The sequence below is a fragment of the Anser brachyrhynchus genome (genome assembly GCF_964034855.1).
Source record: "Anser brachyrhynchus genome assembly, chromosome: 1".
NCBI classification, from domain to species: Eukaryota; Metazoa; Chordata; class Aves; order Anseriformes; family Anatidae; genus Anser; species Anser brachyrhynchus.
In genome coordinates, this window is record NC_137694.1 from 50,512,194 (window position 1) to 50,526,225 (window position 14,032).

Sequence of the window (14,032 nt, forward strand, 5' to 3'; positions counted from 1 at the left end):
GACTTCTTCCTCCACTCCTTGTCCTTGCTTCAGAGCACCCCATACTTGCCCACAGTGGTAGAGTTGTGCTCAGCTGATGTGTGCAGAAGCCTTCCTTTGCCCCAGGACATTTCTGTGATATGATTATATTGCTCACTGTTAGTAGGAGGCACAGCTTCAAAGTTAAATTTGTGCTTAAGTGTTTTTCTGTGAGCATAAGGTGGGCAGGTATTTTGTTAGGTTCAAATGCCTGCTTGACTTGAAAGTTACTTGAAGGAAAAGGGCTTAGTTAAAGACTACTGGGCATACCTGTTTGGAGAAGTTCAGGTTACATACAAATTGCCACACAAATTTTCCCAACAGTTGAAGACATACCATTAAAAGATGTAAATGCACTGGAATTTCTGCAGTAGTGAATAACCTCAGACCATCACTTCTCACCGCATTAGTGATTTTAGTTCTTCTGGGCAGTGTTGAACATGATCAGATTGGATCTGGGAAAGGTAGGGAGGTGTGGGAAGATACTTCTCTCCTGAGCAAATAAGATTTAGTAGCAGTTTTATAGGAAACAGTATGCAAGTTTTTACAGCTTGTAGGTTACACAAATCTGTGTTGAATATTTGATGGATTCTGTTGAATACAAAACAATGGAATGTGATGGAAAATGTCTTAATTTCCGTAGTTGGTAATAACATTTTTATCATCTATTTATTGTAGGTTGGAAATCTGCCAAATGATTATATGATAACCCTTAAATATGTCCCGAAGATGGATAGCTTGGTAAGTACAATCACTTCATGATAATTCCAATAAAACAGCCCACTAGAACCTGTGGTGGTGATAATATTTTTAGCTAGTCCTATGGCTTAATAAGTTACAGTTGAAGGATGGTTGTTCCACTTTTGCAAGTATTCATTTAAAAGACAGGAATATATAGTGGTTCCTGAAGTCACTTAAAAACTTGTTAATTACAAGAATCCTGCAAAAATATTTCTTCATATTCCATTTTTTATCATTTTCTCTGGAAAAAAAATAAATACACCTAACTATGGTATTATTTCATTATGCCAATTGAATTATTTTTTTTTTTCTTAAACAAGTAGTTTCTTATGAATTGTACTTTGGAATATACCCTAAAATATCATTCTAGTTTAAGCTTGTAGAAATTGTGTTAAAGTACAGCAAATGGACTAGACAATGAAGAGAAGCCCAAGTTCAGCAAATAACAGTGTCAGTAACTAAACAAACAGACAAAAAGTGAGGAGGTTATTTCATTCAAACATGCTGTGTATTGTTCTTTCTATATAACTCCATATTTAATACATAATGATGCTTTTAAGTAAACACCTTCTGCCTTCTTTAAAATTTTATAGCCTTTTGTATTAAAAACTTTTTCATACTATCTTATTGCATGTTCTACTAAATAATTTTTCCCTAATTTTTGAAATATTTATTAAAAGGATGGGTTGAAAATGCTCTCTTGGTTGTTGCATGCAGTGGAAAAAAAATGGAGAGAAGAAAAAAAGAAGTTGAACATAGAAATTCTGCTGAATGCATATTCCTTAAACTTTACTCCTTTGGCAGGAAAATTCAGCAGAACAAATTCTATGGAAGTCATGTACAGTAGGTCCTATATAATACAATTAAAACTAATGAAAAAATAATTAATTGCTCAAAACAGCCACTACCCAGTAAGACCGGCTGCCACCATCCCCTGGTTGCAGTACATTTTGCAATTCAACCATTTCAATGCCTGCTGTGATGAGCATTGGCGGAGAGCAGCCATAGCCTGGGTTCTGCTCCCCACTCAGGGACAAGCACTGCAGCTGCCCGGTGTGGGCTGGGCTGTGTTCTCTCTGCTGCTCTCTTGGGAAGTGTTTATGTTGTTGATGAAGAAGACCAGGGAGCCAGCTTGAGCAGTGGACTCCCAGTTGTTCTCACTGCTTAACTCTTACCTCCCTCTGTGGTTCAGTTTTGGCTGCCAGTAAGCAGTTTCTTCTTCTATAGTTTAAATGCCATGTCATTTTGCTGCATCACATCCAGAAACCTAGATCCAGTTTACATTTATGATGTGTAGCCAAGAATTAAATAGGAAGAAGAGAAGTTTAGAGCCGGGATTTCCATATTCACTCTGCTTGTACACCACATTCAGTAGTGGTGAGGGAAGGTGCAGCTCTTGGCTGCATGCCTTCCCAGGAGGAAGTATTCAGCGGTATTCACGTCCTGCTCTGCCAAATTCCTCTCTGGGGATTTCAGGTTGTGTACCACAGCACATACCACAGCAAGGGCTGGCTGAATACGTAGGCTTTGCTCTGGGATCTAAAAGGTCCCTGCAAGCTGAGAAACCTAGGGCTTTGCATAAGGCAAACACCTTTTGTTCAGTTTTGAAAAAACTGAAACAGCACTTTTCAGTTTTGTTTTTTGTTTTGCTTTTTTTTTTTTTTTCAATAGATTTCAATCTTAAATGTGTGCACAAAGTAAGAAATGTACCCAAGGTAGCAAATCTAGAATGTAAATGACTAAAGGTAGGAAGGCAGAGTGAATGCAAAGCAGATGGAAAGCCAGTGTAGTGCATGTAACAGGAACAGACTGACCTGATCCATTAAACAGAATTGTTGTTGCATTATGCACTAGCTCAAGGCACTTGAGTGGTGTTAAAAGTAGTCTCAAATAGAGCGAAGTGTGTAGTTTAACCTGAAGGTTAAAAGGCAAAGATGACAGCAGCAGGGGCTAAATTCAAAAGGAGAGATAAACTCCAAACTTTTAGATTAATGTAGAAGGAAAAAAATAAATGATGAGCACCTGCAAATACAGAGGAAGTCAGGTTTGTAAGTACTCCAAGATATAATTCCTAATCCAAATTTACACACACATAAAAAGAGCAGAGTCAAACCTCTGTTTCTCTTTGACAAACAATGTCAGGCTTGTCAGTTTTAACAGTTTCATCCCTGTGTTTGGTAGCTATTGAGAAAGCACGAGAATGCATGTCTTGATATTACTGAAAAGAAAACTTAAAGCTCCCATGAAATACAGCTTTGTAGGTCAAAACAGTTCAGCCAGATATTCCCATGCACTTGCTAAACCACAGGAGCAGCAAAACAGGATCCTTGCTGAAATCGCTCCATGCTCCTCTTGCACACTAGAAGCAATTAGCTTTTACTCATCTCTGCCACAGTGGAGTTTATATCCACAAAACCTCAGATAAAGTTTCCAGGTTTGCAGCTCAGAGTAGCTACACCAAAGCAAAATAAAACTTGTTTTCTGTCTCCTGATGGGAGATGGCACAATGCATGCTGCTTGAATGGAGTACATTTCAACAAACCATCTCTGATTTTTGATTCTGCCTCTCTCCTCCTGTTGTAGTGCTTGAAGGAGAAAGGGGAAGCAGAGAATCAAGCCAAACACTATCCATTGCACATTTTGTTTCATTCCTTTTAAGCTGCTGATATAACTACAGAAAACCTGTTAGTAGTGTGTGAGAAAGTTGTACACAAAAAAGAAACCTGAGGTGGAGCTAAACAGTGTGTTTCCTTTCAGTTCTCTAAGCATGGAAGCCTAGTGATCTGGTTGGTCTTTGAAAGTATGGATGTTTCTTCCTCATCAAAGACACATACAGATCATGGCAGAACAGCTCTGTTACTTAGAAAGTCATTTGTCTCCAGGTAATGATATTGATAGTAGTAAATACATTTTTTAGAATAAAGAATATGCATGCAGATTTATTGCAGAAATTGACCCAAATGAGATTAAGCAGGTACAGTGACAGAATTTTCCCTTGTGCTGCAGGAGGAGGAATGAATGGTCTCATTGGATGCTGCCCAGGAGGGTTGTGGAGTCTCCTTCTCTGGAGACATTCAAAACATGCCTGGACACGTTCCTGTGTGACATGACTTAGGTGTTCCTGCTCCGACAGGGGGATTGGACTAGATGATCTTTCAAGGTCCCTTCCAATCCCTAACATTCTGTGATTCTGTGAAATCACAGAACATTCAAAACAATTTTAGTAATACTGAGGGTACATCTTCCTTAGGGGTTGCTAAGCCAAAATCTTCATAGCTGGCAGGCCTGAATGATCATTTGACATTTTCTCCAATTGAAAAAATAGCTCCATATATGGAATAAATTTCCATAACATTTACTGTGAATAATGCAATATTTATTGGGAAGAGATTTCCATATACATGTTGCGATGTGACTAACACATAACCTGCATTTCTACTGACCATGCTGGGTTAGGGTGGTTTCTTTATTTTCTTTGTTGTTTTGGTTTTGGTTTTGGTTCTTGTTTTGGGTTTTTTTTTTTTTTTTTCTGGGGAGAGTGGAACTGGGTGGCTTTTTTTATTTAGTTAACTATTGTTACATAAATCCAAGTAGAAGAAGTTAAAGACTCCCTATAAGGTGGCAAAATGAATGACCAGGTTATAATCATGTGGACAGCTGTATAAACTTTATCTGCAATCTAGCTGCACAGGAATCAGTTAAAGTGTTTGAACTCTATTCCAGTGGCACGGATGTGGCAGATACCATGACAGATTGTGTTAAACTCTTTTATTGTCAAGAACACAGGAAAAGAAAGACTTTTAGGTATAGAACCTATTCTTAGGAATGGCATTTAGTGAAAACACTAAGAGGAGTTAACTGAGCTAACTAGTTCAGAGGTCGATAAAGGCACACATGGATTTCCATAGCAAAACATCTATGGAATTATTCTTCAGAAGAGATTTAAATCAAGAATCTTTGGAGTTAACTGAGTCATGTAGGGTAACAATGATACAATGAAAATTGAGTATGGTTTTTTAAAAAAAAAAAAGTCTGGAGAGAATTGTCAAAGCAGTAGCTATTTAAAAAAAAAAAGGTTAATGAAAGCATGGAAGAGGGTTCATAGTAACATGTCCTAAGACTCAAATTCTCAACAGACTGATGCTTAGCATTCATTAAGAATTTAATGAAAGGATGGCATCAAACAGACAACCATAAATATGTCAGTATCAGTGAGAATAGAAATTTTACCAAAAGGGCTGAAGAAAAAGTTGGCTGACACAAAAGAAGGAGATTTTTAATTTAGACATTCAAGAGAATTTAAATTGGAAAGAACAATTTAATCTTTTGCACATTGAGTTGCATAACCAGTTTTTGGAAAAGTCTGACATTTAATCTACCTCTCTGTCTTCTTTTTATCCCCTGACAGCCTAATCACTGTTGGTTGCATTTGATGGTGCCTGAATTTTCAAGGAGTCTACATAGTCTTCTCCAGAAATTTTCTGATATTTCCGATATGTCTGATGTTTTAAGCAACTATTCAATCATCAATAATCTCACAAGGATAATTAATGATCTTATGGCATGTCTAGCTTTTGATAAAAATAAGGTAATCTAATGCAAATTTTCTACTTTTATGTTGGATAATTTTATTTAATTTTTTAAAATTTGTTTTCATTTCTATTGCTGTATGTCTGAAATCCTGCTTTGTTTAGAGATGCACTGAGTACATTGTGCTAATATTGGATAGTTTTCATCTCCTGTTTCAAAGAAAAATGACTTACATGAAATTACAGTATATGCAAAGACCTTTATACAGTTATATAAGTAGTGAAATTACCATCCTTAAGATAATTAATTCATTCATGTCTGTTTCCAACAAGCAGAAATTTTCCTTGTACATCCAGCTTAAATTACATATTTTCCTAGTGATGTAAAAATCATGTGGTTGAAACTATTAATATACTCTTAAAGTACGTATCATAGTTTGTGAGGCTCAGAAGGCTTCACCATGATTTAATGTAACTTTTTATACAAAGATGCAGCAAAGACCAGAGGATATTGCTCCATTTCCATATGTTTCTGTAAGCCAGCAATAGCTGGGAGGATTCCGTGAATCTCTGGATATCTGATGGATCAGACATAAGAGATGTCTGATTCTCTAGGATGAAATTGATAGGGAAAACTTAATTTTCTAATCTCTCACCCAGCTCTAACCAGTCTATCAGTAATTAAAAGTTCTGTAGTCAAAGGTGTTGTCTCACTGAAAAATAATGGCCCAAATTCATCATGTTTTATAGGACTAGGATTTCATCTTCCCTATACATTACATTTATTTTTGTCCAGGAAGTCCTTAGCTGTTGCAATTGCTTCTTCCTTTTTTTTTTTTTTTTTTTTTTCACATTCAGAATGAATTAAGTGCACAAAAATACCAATGTCATTTGATGTGGTATAAGCTTGTAACCTTTTCATATATTGCCATTATATTTCTGAGAACCTATTCTGTAATTAGATGTTCCCTATCTTTCCATTCCAAATCGAATTCTGTCCAATCTTCAATTTATGTCTTTTTTTTTTTTTTTCTGTATTCTTGTCATTATGATTCAGGACCCTCAAATGGAATATGGTTGGGGAAAGGGAATTTTATTTTGCAGAATGCAAAAAGAAGTAAATGCCCTGTAATTCACAGAAATTCAGCATTAAAGAGGAAACAATTTTGGAACCAAGAACTAGGAAATTTCCCTTTATCCATTTATCCCATGTTCTTATCATTCCTATTAGGAGTAAAGAGTAGCAACCCCAGATCAAATTTGAACTCCTGGCATAAGAAACAGCTGTTGTGAAAGCCAGGGTCAGGTAGAAAGAAAAAAAGAAAACAACCATAAATAATCTTAACATGGACCTCAATATTTTTGTTTAGTCTGGCATAACAAACTTGTCTGTTAGACCTCAAAGTGATTGGGCTTCCTTGTTTATAGTCCTGTTCTTATTTTTAGGTACATTATCAGAGATCTTAGCCTGCTTCTAAGCCACAGTGTATCCTAGCTATTGTATTCTGTTCCCTGTACTCTTATGACAATAGCTATGATTGTGTTGTGTTCCTGAATTCAGATTAAAAGGATCATGCAAAACATAACAAAGTAATGTGAAATCAAGATTTTGTTTATTTGTTTGTTTAATGAGTGATCTCAAATTAAAAAAAAAAAAAAAGAAGAAAAAAAGAGAGAGAGAAAAGAAAAGAAAAAAGAAAAACCTCTTTATTTTCAGCACGAGATGGGAGATTGCCTTTCATTCCTTGGCATTTCTACAACCATGTATTAATATTTTATTTCTGTTTGCAAGGTTAATTTGAAATCCTCATATCAGAGGGCTTGTTTGTTTTGTTAAGGTTGTATACAGCAGATTTGGTCTTCTGCAGGTTAAAAATTTAAGCTATTTTATGTCATCTTTGGATACTTTAATCATCTGTTGAGTATAAAATGAGAGTCTCACCTGACCCTCTTTCAAGATGAATTCTGTATTTTACCCTAGGATTTTATAAAAGAAAATGGTCACCTTTATGAAGAACGTCGCTTCTTTCCTGAGCAGTTTTTTGAGGTCTTTAATAGTACCATTGAGGTCTACAAAGAGTTTGCAGACACATTGGATAAGAATGACTGCATTCTGCCTTCAACAGTAGAAACACCAGAGAATGGTAAGGTGGCTCTTGTTTTGGGGAACAGAAATTAAGTAGATAGAAATGGGTGATTTTCCTTTAATTTCAGAGATGCTGAGGATCTGAGTCTGTATCTCCATGTCTCTTTTTACTGCAAGTTAAAATTACAACCAGCACCAAAGCTTGTATTTCTGTTCTAAGTAGAGTTATATCTGGCAGTAAAGCTAATGCCATCATTTCTAATGACATAATTCCTTAATATAATCCAAATAACTTGACAATACTCTGCTCTGTTTCTTTTCATCCCAAATACATCCTGGATTGGCTTTTTACATTGTTCTTGTTCTTCATCTTATTTTCTATTGATGTTCTATTTAATTTTTATAATGTAGTAATGGAGCCCAAGATTGCACTACTTAAAGGATAGGAAGCTAGGACAAGTTGTAAACTGGAGTATCAAGTCGTCTTCATAGACATCCCACTCCCGAAAAGGGTCATGTTTGCTTGATTTAAAAGATTTAACTTGGGTGAGGCTCTTGCAGTTCATTCTCATCCTTCCAGTACATGGAGGTGTTGTATTCTCTTTTCTTTTACTTTCTCTAGTAACAGTTATTAGCTGTTTTAATTAGGGCAATGTGTCTAGTTGCCCAATTACACCAGTAGTAACTAGAAGTAGATCAGTGCTACAGCCTAAGAACACATTTAAAGTGATTGCTTTTCCAGAATAGCTATTCAGCAGCAGCTCAGTGTGTGGACACATCTGTCTCTTAATAAGGCTGCCTTTTTTTTTTGTCTTATTAAGAAAAAAGCCCTGTAAATAATTTTTTAGAACAGCCCTGTAGCCAAATCAGAGTAGTCTTATAGCTGATCATCTTATATAGAGGGAACTGTATTTTAAGTTACATAATGCTGACACACTCGTTTTCTATTTAGATTCCAGAGTCGCTGTCACAAAAACAATTTTGTTTCCTCCTGTTGCTGCCAGCTCCCTTAGGAATGACAGCATTGGCAGTAACACTAGCAGTAACAGTAAGTACAAGTGATTGAATTAATATGTGTCTCCATTTTGTTCTGGTGGCTGGTTGTTATGAGAGCTCAGAGGAAAAGAATGTCTTAATTGTACAAATTAAAGGGAAGTTTCTTGTGCCTGATGGTGTACCATGTGTTTCTCAGCTGCAATAGTAAAATGCAATGAACCTGTCTAATCAAAATTTAGAAATGGTATAAAGTTACAATGCTGTGACAGCTCTCATGCACTTGGAGAGGGCAGGTCTCCTCATTTTGGCTTGCTGCTGTCATGAGGTCTCACTAGTCATATGACCTCAGCAAACTTGGCTATTCCAGATACCTCATTTTAACTCTCAGAAGAGGAAGGTTCACCAAATAATAGAATAGCAGTCCTGAATTGGGCTCACGATACTCACTTGAGTGAAAAATTTGTGTGCATGTTGTATTTTGAGAGCACTTCCGATGACAAACTTGACACCAAACCTGAAGACTGCTGTTTACTTGTTGTAGTTCCAAAAAGGCCAGCTCCATACTCAGTGTGCTTTCAGTTGAGATCAAGAACATAGTTGCTACACCTTTTTTTGAGGGTTTAATCTTCTGTCTGGCATGGCCATCTCCGTGTTTCTCATCTGTCTTGATCAATGTATTACATGACTGGTCACTGACAGGTCAGACAGCCTGGAGTTATTGCTGTAAGAACCTCAGCATTACCCATCGCAGGTCAGAAAGGATACAGGAACCTGAGGTGAAGAGAAATTAAAGATTTTCAGGGGACTTTAGTGACATAATGTACAACAATGTGAATACTCTCTGGAACTTTCCATGCAAACAAAAGGAGGGGGTTTTCCTTAGAGGTTCTTGAAATGGTGCATAAATCTTATCATACATGTTGTTGTTTCCCTTGTTCCTTTTTCCCAGGCACATCAGGGTGACAGTGTACATCCCTATTTACTATTTCCCTCTCTCATTTCTCAAACACCCATGTTATCTGAATGTGTGATGTTGAAGTGTGTGGCTGGTGCTCCTTGTGCTGAAGAAAGCATAGCCAAGGAGGCAGCCTGTTGTAGCCTGGTAGGCACAATGGAAGCTCCTGACTGTGGGACAGATACTGCTAAGAGTAGATATCTTCTCTTCCTCCTTCATTTGCAAATGTGTAATTTAGTTATTCTCTGGGTTTTCATAACCATATATGCTACCTCTTAGCTGGCTTACAGATGTTCTCAGGTTGAAAGCCCTTCTGGTTGCTTTCTAATTACGACAAGGTCTTAAATTATCACTCCCCAATCCTCTGAGAAGAAGGTTGGAATGAAATCTGCCTTCAACTCCTGGCTGCCAGCTTGCCTCTCTGGAAAAGAGAAATGTCACTGCCATAAGTTCATATCCAAGAGGTCACAGAGCTGGCTGTAAATAACCTTATGAGCCCAGAGCCAATTGTGAGGCATGAAGAGGGGGCTAAAAAGTGCATAACTGTGTCTCTCAGGTCTGAACATGTGATAATTTTTGATGTAACTATGAGAGGAAGAATATTCAAATGCAGCCTGAAGCAACGAGAATGGATCAAGGAGCCAAAGAAAGACAGAGAGAGATTACAGGAGCAGTTCAGATGAAAGAAGTTTTGACCCATCAGAGTAACAGGAGCTACACCGGGCAGAGGCCAGGGCTCCAACCTCTGAATTGGCATCTGTGTCTGTACTGTGAACAGGAGTACAGAAACAGGCTTATTGATCTTGCTTTATAACTGGAACTGATAATCAAGTAGGAAAAAAAAAAAAGCCTAATTAAAGTAATGCAGTAAGTCAAAGAAATTGCTTGATTGCTTGTCTGGCCATATGCTGTAAGGTGTATTCTAACCGATTAACATTCTCTTAAGCAATTTATTCGAAAATTGGATAGCAGTTAACAGCCTTATGTAGAAATGACTAAGACTGAATGTCTAGGGCTGGGGACAGTTTGAACGCATAATCAGATTAAATTACATTAACTTGGAGATTGGATGCTGACTGGTTACACTTTTGTCATTAGTTTGAAGCTTTTGGGGTGAAAGACCTGTGACATCTTTATTGGCATCTCTCTCTTACTGCCAGAGAATGGTCTTTGGCACCAATTTTAGGTTTGTTTTGGCTTTACTGTTGAGTAAGTTCTCTTTTTCAATTAATCCCTGCCTTCCTAGAAGGAAAAAAATGAATAAGCCTTATTACTTTCCACAAAGAGAATCCTCAGCACAGGGGACCCAGTCTGCCGGCTGCAGGTCTGTTCTCAGAACAATAACACTAGATTCAAAGTTCAGAAAGGCATACATTTGGAGAAGAGAGAAAACCTGAAAAAAGCATCCCTAGACCCAAAACTATGTTTTTTTGTTTGTTTGTTTGTTTTGTAATAACCCTCTTTACTATTAAACAGTTTTAAAATGATCTATTTAAAATTAGTGGTTTCTAGGCTATTGAGAAGCACTAACTGTTTACAAAAGAATCCTTCCAGATGAATAATAAAAATTGAATCTATTAAGAAAGTCTGTCTAGAGAGCCAAATGACTTGAATTGCTCTTGATTCTAAATTCAACTTAGGCAAACCTGAAGTAAATGATCTAATAAAATCATTTGTGAAAGAATTATCATAGGAATTGGATATAATATAAATTAGCTGAATTACATTTTTCTCATGTTTCTGCTACATTTAGTGCAAGTCATATCTCATTACTTCATCGTTATTACACAATGATAGAATTGAACTACTGTAATAGAGGTGAGCCCTGACAAGATCTACACCAAAAATCTTATCCCAACTAAATGTAAAATGGATATTTATGTTTTCTTCTCTTGGTTCTACATAACTGTAATCCAATTTAAATTCTGTGTAACTGTTTAAGTCCCAGTTCCATTGGTGTTCTTTGGATCGTTATCCCATGCATAGTCTAGAGAATTCAGATGAGGTGGTTCCTATGTAAAGAACAAATGTCAGGATAAAAGGTCTTGAACTTCATCTCTTCTCTCAGTGCTTGAATCAAGCAGTATTTATATTCTTTTTTTTCACCCCACCAAATGAATCTCATGTTTCCCAGCTTAAACTTGAACTTGCTAGCTGTTGCTAACACTTCTCACCTTAGCACCTTGTTTCTATAGCACAATTTATATTTTTATGGAAGGTTCACTGTTGCTTTCTTCCATTTTTTTGCCTATAATTTCCTCACAATAATTAAGTTTTATTATTCTGTACTGAACAGCTCAAATAATGTGTGCTCTGTAAACACAGAGACATCTAGAAGTGTTTTTAGAGAGAATGTCAATTTTCATAATTAAGCAAAGAATACTGTAGTTTAATTCAGTAATTGCACAACAATTTGAAAATATTACCCATGGCTTAATGCAATTGGTGTTGCATTCTGTGCCTTTGTTCCTTTATTCCACCTATACAGTTAATGGCAAACCCTAATGAACAGGTGAGAGCTGTTCTACATTTTTGTAGACAAGATCTTGTGGTAATTGTGTTGGAGCTAAGCAGAGGTAAAGTGAAAATTCCTTTGAGACATAAATGGTAATAAAATCTAGCTGGTGGTTGCAATCATAATTGCTTGCTAAACCTACACACATGGCTCAAGGTGGAAAGCAGCTCAATAACTTCATTGTGTAGCTCAGTGGCTTTCAATGTAAATGCATTTCAATCACAGCTTAACATCCTGTTGTCCATGAAGATTATAAATGAATCTACTTCAAATGAGCTCACTTCCTAAAGGATTCTTCCAGAAGGTGTGAAGTGAGAGCTTGGAGGGGTGCTGGTCTGCTTCCACTCCCCTTTAGCACCTTTAGCAGGATAGGGTCTATTTCAAGTGAATAATGTACCAACTGCAGAGCCAGCAGCTTCTCTGGCATTGCCCAAGAAATTCACAGGTACCAAACCATTTGGTTCCTCCCATTCCTTATCCTTCTCTGCCTTCACAACCATTGGGAGTTGGAATGTTTTTAGTGTAGAGCTGTTTTAGTTCAATTTTCTAACAGAGGGAAAGGTCTCTACTGAAGGAATAATAATTATAATAAAACTATTGGCAGCCAGCTTGCTTTTCTTATTTCCTCTTTCTTCATTAGGATGCAGATCTCTCAGAGGTTCTCCGGACTGAAAATTTCCCTACCGGTTCTGTTTTAGATGCTCCTAAAAAAGGCACATGACAAAATCTACCATGACTCATTTCATTCCCTCCAGATCTTCCAAGAGACTTTTTCTTTCCAGACTTGAAAGTAAATCTAATTAAGTTTTTGTTATTTGCTTTTTAAAGGTAGATTTGGAAAGCTAATTATATTAGATAATTATATTATATGTTATATCTTATGTATATAAATTATATTTATGTTTATCATCTTTGTCGGTGACATGGACAGTGGGATTGAGTGCACCCTCAGCAAGTTTGTCAATGACACTAAGCTGAGTGGTGTGGTCGACACGCTGGAGGGAAGGGATGCCATCCAAAGGGACCTGGACAGGCTTGAGAGGTGGGCCTGTGCAAATCTTATGACATTCAACAAGGACAAGTGCAAGGTCCTTCATCTGGACTGGGGCAATCCCAAGCACAAATACAGGCTGGGTGGAGAATAGACTGAGAGCAACCCTGAGGAGAAGGACCTGGGAGTGTTGGTTGATGAGAAGCTCAACATGAGCTGGCAATGTGTGCCTGCAGCCCAGAAATCCAACTGTACCCTGGGCTCCATCAAAAGCAGCATGGCCAGCAGGGCGAGGGAGGTGATTGTCACCTCTGCTCTGCACCTGTGAGACCCCACCTGGAGCACTAGTTCTGGGGCCCCCAATATAAGAAGGACATGGAAGTATTAGAACAAGTCCAGAGGACGGCCACAAGGCTGATCAGAGGGTTGGAGCACCTCTCCTATGAAGACAGGCTGAGGCAGTTGGGGTTGTTCAGCCTGGAAAAGAGAAGGCTCTGGAAAGACCTCAAAGTGGCCTTCCAGTACCTAAAGGGGGCCTATAGGAAAGCTGGGGAGGGACTCTGTCAGGGGGTGTAGTGATAGGACAAGGGGTAATGGCTTTAAACTAAAAGAGGGTAGGTTTGGATTAGATATTAGGAAGAAATTTTTCACTCAGAGGAAGGTGAGGCTGTGGCACAGGTTTCCCAGAGAAGCTGTGGATGCCCCATCCCTGCAAGTGTTCAAGGCCAAACTGGATAGGGCTTTGAGCAACCTGGTCTAGTGGGAAATGTCCCAGCCCATGGCAAGGAGGTTGGAACTAGATCATCGTTAAGGTCCCTTCCACCCAAATCATTCCATGTTTCTATGATTCTATGATTCCTTTCCATAGATGCTGAAGAAATCATCTGCATTGAAGATATCTTCTCAAAATCTCAAAAATGGCTAATGTGATCAGGCAAAGCAGCATTTAATTTTTCTTGACTAGAACACAAGAACAATATAGGAATTTTCTTCTGAGAATACAAGTTTCATAAAATAATGACAGTATATATATATTTTTTAATCTATTCAGGCTCTCTCTACACTACTTGACTTTGCCAGATTCAGTTCTGCAAGCCAACCTCCTCTATACCTAACCCAGGACAGACTTTGATAAAAGATATGCCCTTCCCATTAATTTCTGCTCTTGGTTTTAATGTCTGAGCAGACAGGGGCAGACTAA

The 14,032-nt window shown here is 37.6% G+C and overlaps 1 protein-coding gene across 3 annotated transcripts in view; it reads left to right on the forward strand.

Moving 5' to 3' along the window:
• KITLG (KIT ligand) overlaps positions 1 to 14,032 on the forward strand; it is a 58,829-nt gene that overhangs the window by 35,074 nt on the left and 9,723 nt on the right. For all 3 annotated transcript variants that reach the window (XM_080582872.1, XM_080582873.1, XM_080582874.1), the window contains 4 exons: positions 697 to 759; positions 5,168 to 5,347; positions 7,270 to 7,432; positions 8,327 to 8,422. In XM_080582872.1, the coding sequence (XP_080438998.1) occupies positions 697 to 759; positions 5,168 to 5,347; positions 7,270 to 7,432; positions 8,327 to 8,422 (502 nt within the window). The remainder of the gene's footprint in view (positions 1 to 696; positions 760 to 5,167; positions 5,348 to 7,269; positions 7,433 to 8,326; positions 8,423 to 14,032) is intronic.